Below are 19,463 nucleotides of genomic sequence, written 5' to 3' on the forward strand. Positions count from 1 at the left end.
AGGTGTGGCGCGCTTACAAGTATCCGAGTGCGTGGCTCCACGTTTGTGTGTCTCTTTTCCTGCGGCTCCACAGAATGTTGGTGCTTTGGTGAATCCTCAGTGTCAGACAGCAGAGTGGGAAATGTTTTACAAATGCGGCCTGTCAGGAGGGAGGAGACCGTCCCCCGGAGATTTCAATCACCCTCCATACCCACCCCGCGCCAACTCCCTCCATCCGTCCATCTTGCCATCAGCATCGGTACTAATGAGCCCGAGAGAGGTGTGGTGAGAGAGCGGGCGCTCGAGACGGTGCAAATGAGGTGATCGAGTCACGCGCTCTCTGTGTGTGTGTGTGTGTGTGTGCATACCATCTATCACCTGTGAGTGAGAGAATACACGTTCGACCAGTAATCTAGTGTGTTGCAGGTTGTGACGTGACGTGAGAGTATAATAACTTGTGCAACAGCGAGACACAACCTGCCGATACGACATGTCTCTGAACCTGAACACCAGCGGACTCGAACGCTTCCATGACGCCCGGCTTAGTCTAATTAGTTCTAATATTAGGTTTCTGGACAGACGCGGCTCTGCCGTGCCGTGCGCCAGCAACCCGTAAGAAAGAAGCCTTTCAGACCATCGCCAAAAGCAGCAGTCACTTCTGGAAACCACTTGGCACATTAACACACGTCCCTCTTCTCAGCTGTGGACTGATCAGTCCGTGTGTGTGGGAGACGCACGAGGAGAAAATAAAAATCTGAGGGGGCTAACTCCTGCTCTTCAACATCAAACAGTTTTTATTTTATGTTTATGGTATATTACACTTAGTACCTCAGTTGAAAACACTTGTTTCACATTTACACTGAGAGAGAAGCTGAACAGCTGTTTGCATCAGACACCATAAATCGTTTGCTTCGTCCCTCTACTTGTTCGGGGTCACCACAGTGGATCCAGTACAGATCCACATTGGGATTTGGCACAAGTTTTACACCCGATGCCCTTTCCGACACAACTCCCAGTTCTACATGGAGGAACACACACAGGATCAGACACACAGAACGCAGCACTGCTGCAGTCATCGCCAATACAGTAAACGTTATTCAAAACAACTCTCTATTTTCATCTTTTCACGTCGGACAAAAGTTCATTTGATTGGCACATTATTGATTTAGGACACAAACACCACTGATGACTAATCGGCTAATTAGTTTTACTGGAAGAGGGCTTAGAAGCAGTCAGAGTAAATTGCTTCTAGTCCGCAGTGAACAGGTGAAGACGTCGTTAGGCATATACGTTAGCACGGACAGTATACTTGTGGAGGTAAACGTGTGCACGCTTACCTCACTAAATAGAAACTTTTCATGATGACTGCTTACACAGTGAGCTGCTTCCCTTAGTGTTGTGGCCACCAGCTGGCGCTGCTGTTTGCTGAGTGGCTACAGGTCGACTGCAGAGGAGGGGCTTGTTCTGTAAGACCCAGAACCCAAGAAGCTAAGGTAAGCAGCTAACTGTATAACTGGTTGTCTTAAACCAATGTTACAGAGGGCCAGAGTCCTTTCTGCGTCTCTTGTGTGAGCAGAAAATCATGGAGAATGCCACAGGATGCTGAAGAAATGCACAGTGCACGCCAAGACCTTACAAAGCACGAGTGGTAGCTGCGCACTGGACGCCATGGGTCTCATGGTCACCATGATGTATGGAGTTGCACCTGACAAATAAGTCAGGTGCAACTCCAAGGCTGGAGGATGCTCAAACACTGTGCAGACCACACCATGACGCCCAACGGACGCTGGATGATCAGGGCTGTGTGTCATGATTTTCATGACTAAAGTTTATTTTATAAAGCACAAAGACAGTTTTTGTCAACTCGCGTCCATTGAGTATGTCAGAAAGTTTTGTGCGTGTTCAAACCTTTCAGTGGAGATCGGGTGCAAAGATTTGTCTTCTACTGTTTCTGTAGAAAAACCATCAAAACCTGAAAAACTTTGTGAACCATCAGCCACTGTTTCTGATGGTTCATTCTGGGGTTCTGCTCCAGTGTAAATTCAGCACAAGTGGACATGCAGGTGGGCTCTCAGCGAAAACGCAAGTCACGTCAGACAAACAATCTGCTCGCCGATTAGTTATGAAGATGTAGCATTAACAAGCTGTTATCATGACAGACAACATGAGCTGAATATTGAATGAATCCTTTCTCCACATTTCTGTACAGTGCTCATTCAGTTGAGATTTTGTGTGTGTTTTTTTTTTTCTCCCCACTGCTGTGCACCTGACAGCACCTACATGAAAACACCTCACGTGTGGAACGTTTTAAGATATAAATGGACATTAAGATGGTCCACAATTAACATTAAGTTCATTGTGCAGTCACCATCAGCTTTGTCTTTTTCCATGAATTGTTTAAACAAGGGTCAACAGGAGATGACATGCCCTCCCCCCAGTCCCCCCCAAAGAAAATTAGTAATACAAAGTGTCAGGGGATCACCCGAGTACACCCTTATGCAAAATATGAATGAAATTGGTTGACTAGTTCTTGAGATATTGTGGCAACAAGCAAAAATGGATCAAATCAAATCAAAATAACTTTATTTATCCGTTAGGAACTTCATTTGCAGACAAAGCGCCAACACGAGCAGAAACACACATTTCATACATGATAAAATTCCATAAAAATCAACACTTCATTAACACTTAATAAATATAATTACAAAAGCCAGTAAAAACCAAGCACAGCCTGCTTAAAGAACTAGTCACATTAGCTGCTGTTCAGCAGGCGGATCGAGGTGGGCAGGAAACTGGAGATGGCCCTCTTAGTCCTAAGAGGCAGGGACCTAAACCTGCGAACTGATGGTAAGAAGGTGTAGTGCTGGTGCAGAGTGTGAGTGGGGTCTGTGGAGATCTGCGTGGATTTCCTCACAACTCTGTGGTGATGGAGGTGAGTGAGTCCTGCTGCTGTCCAATGATTTTGCTGCTGATATTGATGACTTTATTGAGAGTGTTACGATGGGTGAGACTGAGTGAACCAAACCAGGCTGTGATATTGAACGTGAGGATGGATTCTATGAAGCATTTATAAAAAAAACTGCAAGAATTGAGTGGTGAACATGTAATTTGCGAAGTTTACAGAGAAAAAAAAGGCGCTGTTGACATTTCAAGAAGATTTGTTCTGTGTTGAGTTGAAATGTGAGTTTGTTATCAATTATTGTACCTAAGTATTTGTATGAGTGGACCGTTTCTATTACTTCATTGTTAGCTGTAAGTGTGGGAGTGGTGGAGTGTCCATGGTGGAAAAGGACAACCATTTCCTTGGTCTTGGATACATTTAAATCCAAACAACTGTCTCTGCACCACAGTGAAAAAAATGTCTATTTCAGCCTGTAGAAGGCCATCTGTGTTAGTGGAGTCCATGATAATAGTGTCATCAGAATATTTGATATATGTTATTCCGGGGGTAGTGCTCCTGCAGTCATTAGTGTACAGAGTGAAGAGAAGTGGAGAGGTGACTGAGCCCTGGGGTGAATCTGTGGCTACTGTCCTGATCGAGCTGAGATGACCATTTACCCTGACCCTCTGTTCCCTCCTAGAGAGAAAGAAGAGAACCCAAAGGATGAGGTGAGGGTTGGTGTTCATCTCGAGCAGCTTACATCCCATGAGATGTGGTTGCAGGGTGTTAAATGCACTTGAGAAGTCCACAAAGAGATGGACTGACATGCTGATTGCTATATCCCCCCATATTTCGTACCAGGGCGGTAAAAAAGAGTTTGACTCAGGTCTCCATGTGGAGCGCCAGTCCAGTCAAAAGAGGACAAATTGATAAAAAGACAACAGTCACTTTTTTCAGTCCCTGAAATGGTTCTAAAAAATATTTGATTCCATTTGTCACAGCTGTCAATTGTTTCTCAGCCACAGAAAATCCAGTGAAAGGTGCTAATTATCCAACGATATTTTTCTGATGATTTAGCTGATGCTGCCCGCTTGAATGATGGAGAAAAGCATGCACACACAAGATAAACCCAATCTGATGAGTGTGGAAAATGAAGCATTTAATATTTAGCTCATTTTGTCCACTACTGCGCTCTCTCTCGCACACGAACAGTGAGGAAATATGACGTCATGCTTTTAGACCACGGCAAACCACTCAAATCCAGCAAATACACGTCTATAAATTGGCAGATCTCTGTGAGATGTGCCACCAGCTGTAGCGCCAAAACTCCACGGATGATGATTAACAACATGCAAGGGACGCTGAAGCAGTTACAAAGAAAGGTGCTTTCATGGCCCTTGTGTGTCTCAGCAAAGTTTTAGAACATACAACACTCACAAATGACACCATCCTGCGTAAGAGGGCCTTCAAAAAAAAAAAAAAAAGTTTAAGGGCCCCGTTAAAATATTGTAAGTTGGTAAATCTTAAAAAAAAAAAAACAAACTCCTGAAAAAAAAAAATGGGAATGCACAAGGAATTAATTTTAATCAGTGGAGAACAGCTGATACTGAACCTGTTAAAAAAATGAAAAGGAACTGAATGGTGTAATGTCAAAATTATCACAGTGCTTCCAATTCACCTAAGTTCCAAATAACATGACTTAAAATTGAATTACTGCTGCGACTAAATAATTATTCCACATCACAAACGCAGGAATGTGAGCAGATTCTCTGAGATTCACCGGCTGCCTGTTTTACAGGAACGGATACAGACAACAACCACAGAGAAAAACGATAGAATTACCAGAAACAAGGATTTTATTTCACTATTTCTTCTTCAGCTACCGTTTAAAAGTGGCTTTGTTACTCTGCTGACTGTACACTTTTATGGTTCTACAGTACAACATTACACATGATCAGGCTGCCTACAGTTTCACCCAAACTGAAACCACACGTGAAGAGGGGAGAAAAAATAAAAGAGCTAGAAGATGGACACTAATAAATGGCAGACAGGCTGCTTTTAATACAACTGATGCTTCATAATATTACAACGATCCCGTCCTTAAAGACATCTGATCCCTAAGAATAACTGAAAAGTCACGTTTGATATTATTACTAGTTATACAGAACTTTCCCAAGAATCAAAGCACTAAACAAAACAAAAATCCAGTAATCAACGAATAAATGCAAGTAATAAAAACGCACAAAAATCCCTAATTAAAGAGCTCATAACACAGAAAAGGTGCAACTTGTACATGTCGTTTTTTTCCTCTTTAAGGGTCCGGTCACACGGTGATCGCTGAATGAACGAAAAAAGTCACAAAGTCAGAAATCGTCGAGAAAAAGTGGACGAATGAGCCGGCACTTCTCCCATCACAGAAAAGCCTGCGAGGTCAGAGCGCATAAAAGAACGAAATGAAACCGAAACTAACAAAAGAAAAACGAAGTGAACGGCGACCTTGATGCTTTAAACAAAATCAAAACAAAACATTCATGATGACGTGACTTGACAGCGGCTATCAGACCGAGCGCCAGCCTGTGATCATTTCTGCAGCTAACGTGTGTGCGCCAAAGCACCTGCGAGATCTGGTTGTCTTGACAACAGGTTTGTCTTCACTACAACAGCGTGTGTGTAGACACACACATTCCAGCTAGAGACGGCTGCAACATGCGTAAATAGTTAAAGTAGTTGATAAAACGCTCTTGCCGCTATCGTTTCTGTATGAAAACGTTGCTTTTCGTCTCACACTTGGACGAGTCATGTTCAGTTTGTCAGATCTTTAGTTAGTGATACGTTCAGATATTGTCAAGATGTCGGCCTTGGGGGGGGTGACAATCAAATGGAATGCTGATGGTACGGGAACGATGCAAACAATGAGGAACCGTCAAGACCGAAAGCAAAATGGAATACAGACGAAATGAGGTTGTCGTCGGGAACAGGAACGAAACTGGACGACGGTTAAACAATGTCTCCAAAAGTCAACGTAAGTGCAGATTTCTTGTTTTGTTTTGACTTGTGTGTCCTTCGTTTGTGCCGTGTGACCGGGGCTTAAGAGACATTTTTTGATATTTGCCTCTAATACTCCAGAAAATACAGTACATATACATACATTAATTATTGTGGAAAAAGAAAAGGGGACAACTTTTTCATAAATGCAGTTGGTAATTAGCTCCAACAGCATTTGCATAGTTCAATGTAGCAAATATTACATTAGCGTTACACAGAAATAACAACAAAAAGCACCACAAAGAGATGTGAGTGCAGTTAGAGCTGCAGACATGCGCTTACGTTCACACCAGCTTTCAAATTCTATTTTACTCAACTGAAAACATTCCACTCTGTGCAACTCTGCTCTTTTTGTCACTGTTTTCTCATGTTTTATTTTAGTTGCATTCTTCTCTACGTAGCTCCCCCTACAGCTCTGGAGTACATGTGTCACAAATCTGTCGTAAAAACTCACCCCACCCCCACACCCCCCGCTGTCCATGTGCATTTGTTTTCAATGTAGCCGTTGAACGCGATACGTGGAGCGACAATCCACAAAAATACAACGAGAAAAGAGAGTTTAGAGTTTCATACTTCAAGAGCAACAACAGCAGGTCTACATCCGTCTTTACCTTTCAGCTCTCACTATTCCCAGAAAGCTCAGTTGACTTGTGACATCACTGTCTGCTCTGCTCTTTTTTGCTCTGCTGCTTCCGTCCTCTGGATTTCGAAAGAAATCCAGTTTATGAATTGAAAGAATGCAACAATGTTTTCTGATTATCGGATGACTGAAGTGCATAAACGGATGCATCCCTGCTGTAGACAGCCCATGCACACGCAACGGCTCGTTCAGCCTGTTCGATTGTCTGTTTTAAGCACGCACAGGCGCTGCGGGTGCAGATCAGGTTAGATTACCTGTTCTGAGCATGCACACGGCCGCCAGGTCGATCCCCTGTTGTAAACACGCACAGGCGCTGTGTGGATTATGCACCCACACACGCGTGCTCCACCTGTTCTCCAGCTGACTCACTCTGGATGCACACACTCAGTGTTTGGATGTGTACAATTGCCTGGTGTTGTGTAGATTTGCATACAGTAGCGCAGTTTTGTGCAGACCTGCTTAAAAACTGCGTGCTTTCTGTGTCCAGTGCTCGACACAGAAAAATTAAACATGTATAATTTTTTGTGTCCACCTCACATAACTCTGAACATGCAACCCCTGGCAATAATTATGGAATCACCGGCATCGGAGGATGTTCATTCAGTTGTTTAATTTTGTAGAAAAAAAGCAGATCACAGACATGACACAAAACTAAAGTCATTTCAAATGGCAACTTTCTGGCTTTAAGAAACACTATAAGAAATCAGGAAAAAAAAATTGTGGCAGTCAGTAACGGTTACTTTTTTAGACCAAGCAGAGGGAAAAAAATACGGACTCACTCAATTCTAAGGAAAAAATTATGGAATCATGAAAAACAAAAGAACGCTCCAACACATCACTAGTATTTTGTTGCACCACCTCTGACTTCTATAACAGCTTGCAGTCTCTGAGGCATGGACTTAATGAGTGACAAACAGTACTCTTCATCAATCTGGCTCCAACTTTCTCTGATTGCTGTTGCCAGATCAGCTTTGCAGGTTGGAGACTTGTCATGGACCATTTTCTTCAACTTCCACCAAAGATTTTCAATTGGATTAAGATCCGGACTATTTGCAGGCCATGACATTGACCCTATGTGTCTTTTTGAAAGGAATGTTTTCACAGTTTTTGCTCTATGGCAAGATGCATTATCATCTTGAAAAATGATTTCATCATCCCCAAACATCCTTTCAATTGATGGGATAAGAAAAGTGTCCAAAATATCAACGTAAACTTGTGCATTTATTGATGATGTAATGACAGCCATCTCCCCAGTGCCTTTACCTGACATGCAGCCCCATATCATCAATGACTGTGGAAATTTACATGTTCTCTTCAGGCAGTCATCTTTATAAATCTCATTGGAACGGCACCAAACAAACGTTCCAGCATCATCACCTTGCCCAATGCAGATTCGAGATTCATCACTGAATATGACTTTCATCCAGTCATCCACAGTCCACGATTGCTTTTCCTTAGCCCATTGTAACCTTGTTTTTTTTCTGTTTAGGTGTTAATGATGGTTTTCGTTTAGCTTTTCTGTATGTAAATCCCATTTCCTTTAGGCAGTTTCTTACAGTTCGGTCACAGACGTTGACTCCAGTTTCCTCCAGTTTCCTCCCATTCGTTCCTCATTTGTTTTGTTGTGCATTTTCAATTTTTGAGACATATTGCTTTAAGTTTTCTGTCTTGACGCTTTGATGTCTTCCTTGGTCTACCAGTATGTTTGCCTTTAACAACCTTCGCATGTTGTTTGTATTTGGTCCAGAATTTAGACACAGCTGACTGTGAACAACCAACATCTTTTTGCAACATTGCGTGATGATTTACCCTCTTTTAAGAGTTTGATAATCCTCTCCTTTGTTTCAATTGACATTTCTCGTGTTGGAGCCATGATTCATGTCAGTCCACTTGGTGCAACAGCTCTCCAAGGTGTGATCACTCCTTTTTAGATGCATACTAACGAGCAGATCTGATTTGATGCAGGTGTTAGTCTTGGGGATGAAAATTTACAGGGTGATTCCATAATTTTTTCCTCAGAATTGAGTGATTCCATATTTTTTTCCCTCTGCTTGGTCTAAAAAAGTAACCGTTACTGACTGCCACAATTTTTTTTCCTGAATTCTTATAGTGTTTCTTAAAGCCAGAAAGTTGCCATTTGAAATGACTTTAGTTTTGTGTCATGTCTGTGATCTGCTTTTTTCTACAAAATTAAACAACTGAATGAACATCCTCAGAGGCCGGTGATTCCATAATTATTGCCAGGGGTTGTACTACCGTGTAAGGGAGCAAAAACTTCACATAGAGCTGCTTAAACTCAGTGTAGAGTTGCGTATTGCGGTGTAGTTGGTACGCTGCAAGACGCAACTCTAAACTGGCCTCGGTGTGACAGAGGCTTAAGTTTTCTTCAGGTAAGATAGGACTTCATATTTGAATTTATAATTTGTTTCTGGGGCTCACGTTGGCTGTGACTCACCTCACATTTACACACTTACTGAAGTCAAATAACTTTGGGACTGCAGCGTCTTTCAACACATTTTTTTTGTTTCAAACCCATTTTCAGCGGGACAAGTGAGGAATTGTGGGTCATCATCACGTTCGTGGCTGCATCAATAAGTGATAATAATAATAATAATAATAAGTCAGGCTCTATTTACAGACAACCATATAAACAGCCGGCCAAGTCACAGGCGCACGCCGTCTGTGACAGTCGCGCTGATCGCACCTGAACTTTGTGAAACTTTTGTCAGTCTGTCTCATTGACAGTCCCCCTCTCATGCACATAGAATTCAACATGGATACATTAAGGCAGGAACTCAGTCCCCACACACATACGTCATAAAATTTCTCACCAATCAGATGTGTTCTGTATCATTTTTAAAAAATGATTTATTAATTATCAAAAACAAAACAAAAAAGACTCCTAAGAAGAGTGGGAACTGCATGTTTTTAGTATGTTTTATCAGATAAAATACAAATTATTTTTAAGGTAGTCCCTCTTTAACGAATCATGTAACAGCAAAATCTGATATGCTTTATCCAATAATCAATCAATCAATCAACTTTTCTTTTATATAGTGCCAAATCACAACAAACAGTTGCCCCAAGGCGCTTTATATTGTAAGGCAAGGCCATACAATAATTATGAAAAACCCCAACGGTCAAAACGACCCCCTGTGAGCAAGCACTTGGCTACAGTGGGAAGGAAAAACTCCCTTTTAACAGGAAGAAACCTCCAGCAGAACCAGGCTCAGGGAGGGGCAGTCTTCTGCTGAGACTGGTTGGGGCTGAGGGAGAGAACCAGGAAAAAGACATGCTGTGGAAGGGGGCAGAGATCGATCACTAATGATTAAATGCGGAGTGATGCATACAGAACAAAAAGAGAAAGAAACAGTGCATCATGGGAACCCCCCAATAACGACTGTTACCTGATCATGAGAAATCAGATCAACACACCTGGATTTCTTTGGTACATGTAAAAACTATTCATCAGGTCACTCACATGTTCAAGCATACAGCAGGACGACCTGCTGTCTCACCGGCGTCGTAACATCCTTCATCAGATCACAGAGTTCAGAGAGTCCACTGTGTGTCCAAAAAATAACTTGACAGGACGCTCAAGTGTCCCTGTGTGTTATTTCAGGGTTCTAAAGAGGAAATTTCTTGGCGATCTATGCAGTTTATAGGCAAATATATATTAAAGTTGAGTGGAATTTCCTAAAACCATGACATCATATGAGTGCAAGGACATAAACTCTGTAAACCTCCTCACTGAGAGAGAGAGAGAGAGAGAGAGAGAGACACAGACTTTATAGGACAGTATACTATTACACCAAAAGTACAATTTTTAGTATTATTTCAATCCCACGTCTCCTGTTTAGACAATTATTTACTGTAGAATATTGTTAAGTGTATGTTAACAGTACAGTTAAGATACAGAGTGTGTGCCAACTATGGGGGCATCACACTACTCAGCCTTCCTGGTAAAGTCTACTCCAGTGAGCTGGAAAGGAGGGTTCAGCCGATAGTCGAACCTCTGATTGAAGAGGAACAATGTGGGTTCCGTCCTGGTTGTGGAACAACCGACCAGCTCTTCACTCTCACAAGGATCCTGGAGGGGGCCTGGGAGTAGGACCACCCAGTCTACATGTGTTTTGTGGACTTGGAGAAGGTGTATGATCAGGTACCCCGGGAGATACTGTGGGAGTTTGGAATGAGGGGGTCCCTTCTCAGGGCCATCCAGTCTCTGTACTCACAAAGCGAGAGCTGTGTTTGGGTGCTCTGCAGTAAGTCAGCATAGTAATTACTGTGACGGGCCTACGGAGCGGGTGGACTTTGTTGCTGCTCCATCCTAATGAGCAGAGATAACGCAGCGCTAACTATTATCTGGAAGCGGAGAAGCACATGCGACAGCCATTCTACATTTATAGCAAGTGAGGAGAAACTGGATCAAAACAGACAGTATTTTAGAAATTGATTTTTTAAAGTTTTGAACAGATTATGAATTGTTAATTGTGATTCTGAGGTAAATTAATTTTGTTTTCTCTGGCACCGACTCACGATGAGAGAGCCGGAAAAGCAGCGCGCTGAGCAATGAGAAGCTAACAGCGCCCTCAGAGCGCCCTCATTCATCCCAGCAGAGGTGCTGTGAATCACTGCTACTAGACAGTTAGGATACAAATAATGCTTACGAGTACAATGGAAAGAATATTTTATTTATTGTGCTTTAAGTGAATACAGAAACAGTACGGAGTAGTTTGTGTGCTGTAGCTCGCTCTGGTTCACAGTAATATGACGGTGGATTCATTTCTGGATCTTTACCTGCTATAGATGCCGCTGACCATGTTCTGGTCCAGGAGATCATGTGCTGCGTGGCTCGGCCCCGCCGCTTTTGACATGAGCAAAACAACGAGTCCCCTCATCTGAAGATTGTTCTTGCTGTCGTAGACGAAGCCTCTGCAGGAAAAGAAACACCAAACACTGGTTTAACACAAGAGTGCAGATGTGTCCAGAGTATCACACGTGTCGTACGCACCACGGCCCGGCGCTGACCACTTCAGTACATATTCACTGAGGTACGTCTGTGTTATGATGCAGTATTTGCAAAGACAAACAATGGCTGACTTCACCACGGCACCGAACAGTTCTGTGGAATTTGAATAAATACAACACTGGCAGTTCTGCTTTCAAAAGTTAAAGCTGAAAGGTCCTAATTTATAGTAAGTCCCTTTAGCTTCGAGCTTGGTTTTCACTCGAGGTCATCACAGCCGATCAGAGGTCGATCTGCATGTTGATTTGGAACAAGTTTTATGCCGGATGCCCTTCGTGACACATCCCCACATTACATACAAAACAGGAACCTTCCACACTGGAAACAAGCGCACTAACCGTATATGGACCAAATATCTGTTGCATTGTATGGTTTTATTTTATTCGTTCATTTATTTACTTAGTATTTTATAACACAAACAGGTTTTTGTATGGCTCATCAATTTAATACTCTCAGCAAATTAGTTTGAAGAACATGAATCAAATCCCACTGGTGGTGGATGTGTTTTAGCTGGTGAAAATGCATTCATTCTTATAGTTTTAATTTCAATTTATTTTCATTTATATAGCGCCAAATCACAACAGAGTTGCCTCAAGGCGCTTCACACAGGTAAGGTCTAATCTTACCAACCCCCAGAGCAACAGTGGTAAGAAAAAAAACTCCCTCTGAGGAAGAAACCTCAAGCAGACCAGACTCAAAGGGGTGACCTTCTGCTTGGGCCATGCTACAAACATAAATTACAGAACAATTCACAGACCAATTCACGGACGAATATACAAGAATTGCTGTTGGTGCACAGGACAGGAGGATCGCCAACACAAATACAACTCCCATCTCTGGATGGAGCCGCAACTTAAACAGAGAAAAAAACAAAACAATCAGGCATCAGAAAGACAACAAATACTGTATACTTTGTCAGCATTAAACAACAAGAAAAACAGAAGAAATACTAAGGTGATCGCCGGCCACTAGCCCTAAACTTCACTAAAAGACCCAGAATTTAGGTAAAGTTGAGGCCGCGGCCCGCTCCAATTACTGATAAATGAATTAAAAGAGTAAAACAAAACTATACCAGTATGCTAGCCATATGAAAGGGAAAATAAGTGCTTAACTCTGGACTTGAAAATCTCCACAGAATCTGACTGTTTTATTGACACAGGGAGATCATTCCACAGAACAGGAGCACGATAAGAGAAAGCTCTGTGACCCGCAGACTTCTTATTCACCTTAGGGACACAAAGTAGTTCTGCACCCTGAGAACGTAAAGCCTGGGCCAGTACGTAAGGTTTAATTAGGTCAGCTATGTAGGGAGGTGCCAGTCCATGAATAATTTTATAGGTTAGTAGCAGAACCTTAAAATCTGATTTCACTGGGACAGGAAGCCAGTGAAGAGACGCAAAAATGGGTGTAATGTGGTCAAACTTTCTGCTTCCTGTTAAAAGTCTGGCTGCAGCATTTTGAACCAATTGGAGAGCCCTAATGCTAGACTGTGGTAAACCAGAAAATAGAACATTGCAGTAGTCCAATCTAGAAGATAAATGCATGGATCAGGGTCTCAGCATCAGCCATAGACAGGATGGGACGAATCTTCGCTGTATTTCGCAGGTGGAAGAAAGCAGTCCTAGTAATATTTCTAATATAGAGGCCAAAGGACAAAGAAGGATCGAAGGACGAAGGATATAGTCATTATTATTATTAATATAATACACACAAATGATATGTGTGTGTGTGTGTGGGGGGGGGGGGGGGGCTCTGACCCTCCATCGCCCCCTGGCTGCAGACCGGTCCACTGTCTATTCACAAAAGAAAAACACTGACAAGGCAAGATGATGAGGAGCAACAGCGGTAGTCCTATGGAACGCGCTGATTAGCCCGTCAGACATGTACCAGAGGGCGTATCCATCCAAAATTCACTTTGTCTACGTCTGATGTGAAGCATTTTGAAACGTGTGACGCAGCGCTGCTGGAGAGCCAACAGCAAAGAACTATTTGCACCGTTGGTGTAAACAAGCTGTCGGTTATGAAGCGCACTGATGACAGAACGAGTCCGACTGGTGCAAGACTGGTGTTTTATCAATCCAATTCTGACCAATCAAAAATCCAGAAAATGACTGATTATGTGACATTTACACTTACAGTTTGAGTTTTTTCTTTGTTCTTCTGTTAACTGTTTTTTTTTTTTTAAGTGAACTAAGTGAATTTAAAAAAGCCTTGTCTGTTGAGAAATGGATAGTTTCTCAACAGACAAGGCTTTTTTTAAACCTGACAAAATGATTCCTCCTAAACCGAATCAAGAGATTAGTTAGAATATTTTTAATCTTCATGGTACGTTCATCACAAAGTCAGCGTTTACAAAGCGGCGCTACGCGGTGTAACGAGGCTGCAGATGACAAACTGCACTCAGAGATGTAGATGCTATGAGCCTGATGTCATAAAGGCTGAGAAATCTCATTTGTCAGTGTTCTGAGGTTTCATCGGGCTAAACATCATTTAGTTCCATGCTGGTTGGAAAATGACACAAACACACCGCACATAACCTACAGCAACATAACATTCACACACAGACCTCGGCCTCCTACACATATTCCATTTGATTCAGTAAGTATGTCGGCTTAACAGCCTCAGAAAACAACAGTTACAGGACAGATTTCAGCTTTTATTCACCATGTCACATCAAAGTGATGGATGAAGCTTCTGCTGCCTGCCACAATTTCGGGTTTCTGGGGAAGCCTTTGGCTGGATTTTAGGACGTACTTGTAGAATCGGTGCTTTGGGGGGAAGCCAAGGTTTCAAACAAAATGTTGGATCTCCACAAGTCAGCGTCCTCAGAGGTCATCACTAAAAGATTCCCGGTGCCGTGACCAACTGCACAATCAATTATACAAAAATACATTCATCAAAAATACAAATGCAACACTTATGAAGAACAGGAACAGAAACACAAGTTGAAGTAAAAATTTGTCCACAAATGGATTAGTGAATAAAACTGGAAATACTCTTCCTGTGTGCATAGAAGTAATTTGGGGCCTAAATCAATCCAGGGTGCAGTGGCAGCAAACCAAGCAGCTCACTCCACACTTCCCTATCCTCGGCCAAGTCTTGTAACTCTTCCCGGGGGATCCTGAGACACTCCCAAACCAGCTGGGAAATATAATCCCTCCAGTGTGTCCTCTGTCTTCTCAAAGGCCTCCTCCTAGTTTGACATGCCTGAAGAACCACTCTTCGGAGATGACCAGAGGGCATCCTCACCAGATGCCTGAACCTGCTCAGCTGGCTCCTTTTGACACAAAGCAGCGGCTCTACTCAGAGTCCTTCCCAGACTGGCGAGCTTCTCACCCTGTCCAGGAGTGTAAGCCCAGACACCCGATGGAGGAATCTAATTTTTGCCAATTGTATCTGTGATCTTATTCTCTCAGTCATTACCCAAAGTTCATGACCATAGGTGAGGATAGGAGCTTAAATTGACAGGTAAATTGAGAGTTTCATGACTTGGCCTTCAGCAGTGGAGACGGAGCTCTCTACAGAGCTGACCTGAGAAAGGGCATCGAACAGGCTAAGGACTCCTACAAAAAGAAAATATGCAACTTTTCTGAAAACAGTGATGTCATATGATTCAAGGATTCAAAGGAGTTTATTGGCATATGCACATAGGAACATGTTCCCTGCACAATGAAATGTGTTTACTGCATTTAACCCATCCTAATTGCCAGTTAGGAGCACAGGTCACCTTTACGGCGCCCGGGGACCAGCTCGACCCAGCTATCTGGGGCTATCTAGATGCTCTAGATAGTCCCAACTCTCTAAACCTCAGCCAGCCACAAGACGTCACAAAACAAGAAAATGTTTTTATAATGAATTTTCTCACCGAGTTTACCTGCGTCTACTGCTCGTAATGGATGCTATGTTGTTGTTAACAGAGTAACTTACTGTCCTTTTTTTCTTGTTTGTTTTGGTGGCTCATTAATGGGATTTAACTTCGTTACTTGTAGAATGCTGAACTGATAAAGAACGGCCGTGGTGTGCTGTGCTGTGGCATGAATAAAGACAACCATTGTGACACAAAAAATAATGGCAAAAAAGACTTTCAGCTTTTAAAATGACATTTTTTCTTCTTGTTGGTGGCAGGACCAGTGGTGGCGTCGTCTGGCTCGGGATGAGAAATGCACCCAGAGCTGACTGCTTGTTTGCTGGGCTCCACTCCCCTAGTATTGACGACAAATATGAAGACAAGGCTAGACATTAGCTTTAAGAAGTTACTGGCCCCACCAAAATTCTACTGGTCCAGGTGTACATGCACAAAGCAAACTACAGCCACCGAAACTTTTAAATTTTGATGCAATTTCGTGCATTTTAAGGCTGAAATTAGTGAACACAGACTGCATAAAAGTGCCATTAGTTTACACCTTTTTTCCATTTCAGTTTTTGTTTGAACATGTTTATGTAACTTTTTGTGTTACTTATTTACATGTTATTCATTGTTGAGCATGTCAATAACACTTGTGCAGAATAACATTGAAAGTGTTAAATTGTTACGATTTAACCTGTTTTTGTTTTAAATTTTCATGAATTTTTAAATTGGAACTGACTGCATGCACTTACTCTTATTTTCTTACCATTTAAGTGTTGTTCTTTGTAGTTAATATTTAATATTTAGCATAGGGGTGGTGGGCAACGAGGGCAGAGACACTGCAGGTTTTCCTTACAACCAATCACCTCAGCCGGTGGGTTGCTGATGAGCTTCTCCCCTGAACATAAACACCTGATCATTAATGAAATCACCTGCTGAGGTGACTGGTAGCAAGGAAAACCTGTCTCTGCCCTTCATGGCACATGATTGTCCACCCCTGATTTAACATTATAGACTTAAGCTTTGCCTCTAACCCACCCTGTGTGTTGTAGATTGATGTTGCAATTCTAACTTCTCATCCTGGTTTTTGGCTAAAATCTATAGTAAACATTCACATTTCATTTGTCATAAATGCATGGACTGTCATAAATGCACTGTAACGTGGAAAAGTTGCTCAAAACTAGCGTCAAACACGCACAGGCCAGTCCCAAGGCTGGATGAAAGTCTGAGGGTAGTAACTGATATTAATATCACTATATTTAAGGCTTAGTTCTTTATTTTCCCATGTCTTGGATTGAGGACTGATCACTTCTTCCTCTTATGACCAGTTCCTTTAGCATTTGTTTTTCCTGGCTGTTGTCTGGGTTTGGGTGGTTGTAAATTAACCATATTAGAGTTTCATTCATTCAAAGTGTTAAATGTTCAATGGTAAATGGACTGCATTTATAAAGCACTTTTCCATCTGCATCAGGCGCTCAAAGAGCTTTACAATAATGCCTCACATTCACCCCGATGTCAGAGTGCTGCCATACAAGGTACCCACTACACACCGGGAACAACTAGGGGATTAAAGACCTTGCCCAAGGGCCCTTAGTGATTTTACAGTCAGACTGGGATTTGAACTGAGGATCTTGTGGTCTCAAGCCCAACACCTTAACCACTAGACCATCACCAGCGCTCTGTTCTGTTTGCTTGTTCTGCAGGCTCCACTTCTTTTGTGTTTATTGACAATTTGCAAACCAACATGGTGCATTACTGCCACCAACTGTTGGGTGTGGAGAATTAACGGATTCTCACTCACTCACTCACCTTCAGTGGATTAATGAATTCTGACGTATGCTGTATTAATAAGGAATTGTGGAGATGAGAGAGGGCAGAAAGAAAAAGTGGGAGAAATTACACTGAACGATTCTGTGGGAACGTGGCACAAAAAAAAAAAAAAAACATGGCAGACCCTCTGAAGTTTGATGACATGGAGATGTGTAGTGTGTTGTCTGTGGGGATCCATGGGCTCTAGATTGGGTCGTGTTTATAAAATAGGTAGCTGGCATTTTTCAAGGATGGTAATAAATCAACGAGTATCAAAGTTTCTACAATGAGTTGAAATAGTGTGTAAGTCCAGAATGTTTTTAGAACCTTAGACCTCAACAGTTTTTAGAGAAACTCAACCCTGTTATTTCCTGTTAATTATGTAATTTTTAAAGTTAATTTACTGTCTTAATGTATTAATAAATTGTTTAGGTTCTCATTATCATATACACACTATTATCATTATTATCATTATTATTACCATCAGTATTATTAGTAGACCATCACCTCGGGGTAATGATGGTCTAGTGGTTAAGCATTGGGCTTCAGACTAGAGGATTTTTAGTTCAAAACCCAGCCAGACCGGGGGCAAGGTCCTTAATCCCGTAGTTGCTCCTGGTGTGTAGTGAAGGCCTTACATGGCAGCACAATGACATTGGTGCATGAATGTGCGGCATCACTGTAAGCGTTTTGCTTCTGATTCAGATGGAAAAGCGCTATATAAATACAGTCCACTTACCATTATTATTGCTCTTATTATTATTTTAACTTCTATTTTATCATTAGATTTTTAAATAGACCACAATGGAAATAAGTGTTTTCACTTTCTTGTGTCATCCATGTACTTTTAAACGCATTTACAATTATATTATGTACTTACATTGAACTTACTAAAAAAAAACTAAACTAAAAAAAAAACACGCACACATGCACACACAGACTTTTAATATAAAGATGATTTACCGCCTCCTGCTCAACTGTTGGGTGAGTCCAGAATGTAAATATCAGTGTCCTATGGTTCAGTGTTGTTAGCTAAATATATGTAGCTTCTCTAAAAATATTAATCGTATCAATGTTGTTTTGTGGCAGCATTCAGAGCTGACCCAAACTACATACCAAACACAGCACCACATACAGGCCTGGCATATATACTACAGTATTTGCAGTGGGTTCGTGTGGATGCAGGTATTTCTTAAAATGGTGCCGTGTTTACGGAACACGCTTTCAAAACCACAAAGAACAATCTGTCTCTGGAATTTCACAGCTGGAAGTGCTGTGTTACACACACACACACACACACACACACACACACACACACACACACACACACACACACACACACACACACACACACACACACACACACACACACACACAGAGTCTGTCTTCAGTTATTGTTCTGATGATACTTTAAGTTATTCTCTGCCAAATGGAGGAACACACAGCAGTTTGCACACAGACAACGGATCCTAACCTTCATGTACGTGTGTGTGTGTGTGTCCTTTGCTGATGAAGCCAGTGAGACACACGACGCACACAGAAGTAATTAATTGAATGTTGGCGTTGGGTTTCAGCCCTCACACACCAATAAATCTGTGACAGGGTTCAAAAAAGAAAGTTTTACAGCATTTTTCATGAAACACTTTTCTGCCTGAAAGTGAAAATGACTAAATCGTAAATGACAGTAACAACCGTTAAAAAGTCTTTTTGCTCAGCACAAGAAAAAAACAAAACAAACTAGAGTTGTGGGTCACCTTTTACACACGGAGCCGGAGACATTTTCTCTTTCTTCACCACCTGTTCTTTCATTAAATTCATGTGAAGTTCACACTGATTTTTTTGTTTGTTTGTTTGTTTCTGTGAGGCAGCAAAGGCTGATTTGAGGCTTTTCTTTACACAGAAGGCTGCGTGTCTTTGAAAATGGAACTCAGGCTGCAGCACAAACACTGTTTTCCACTCATGAAAACTGGACAGAAATCACAGTTTTTGCCAGTAGTACCAGAAGAATTTTCGTGGTTAATCTGACATTCAGCAGGCTGGTGAATCACAAGCGGCATCATGTTTTCACTTGACGGCATGGAAAGGGTGTGGACTGGCACGTGGATCGGCCCTGTGCCTCTGATATCAGTTACGTGAACAATGTCAATATCAGACCAGACTGATACCGGTTTGGATTGAGCCCTTCACTAAAAAAAACAAACAAAAAAAAACTGCACTCTGCAGTTTCTCCAAT

General features: G+C 42.0%; 1 protein-coding gene across 1 annotated transcript in view; it reads right to left on the minus strand.

The window, feature by feature from the left end:
• The window catches only part of pdss2 (prenyl (decaprenyl) diphosphate synthase, subunit 2), a 117,547-nt gene that overhangs the window by 57,831 nt on the left and 40,253 nt on the right, over positions 1 to 19,463 (minus strand). The window contains exon 2 of the mRNA XM_034159497.1: positions 11,346 to 11,480. Within this exon, the coding sequence (XP_034015388.1) occupies positions 11,346 to 11,480 (135 nt within the window). The remainder of the gene's footprint in view (positions 1 to 11,345; positions 11,481 to 19,463) is intronic.

The sequence above is a fragment of the Thalassophryne amazonica genome, chromosome 19, assembly GCF_902500255.1.
Source record: "Thalassophryne amazonica chromosome 19, fThaAma1.1, whole genome shotgun sequence".
NCBI classification, from domain to species: Eukaryota; Metazoa; Chordata; class Actinopteri; order Batrachoidiformes; family Batrachoididae; genus Thalassophryne; species Thalassophryne amazonica.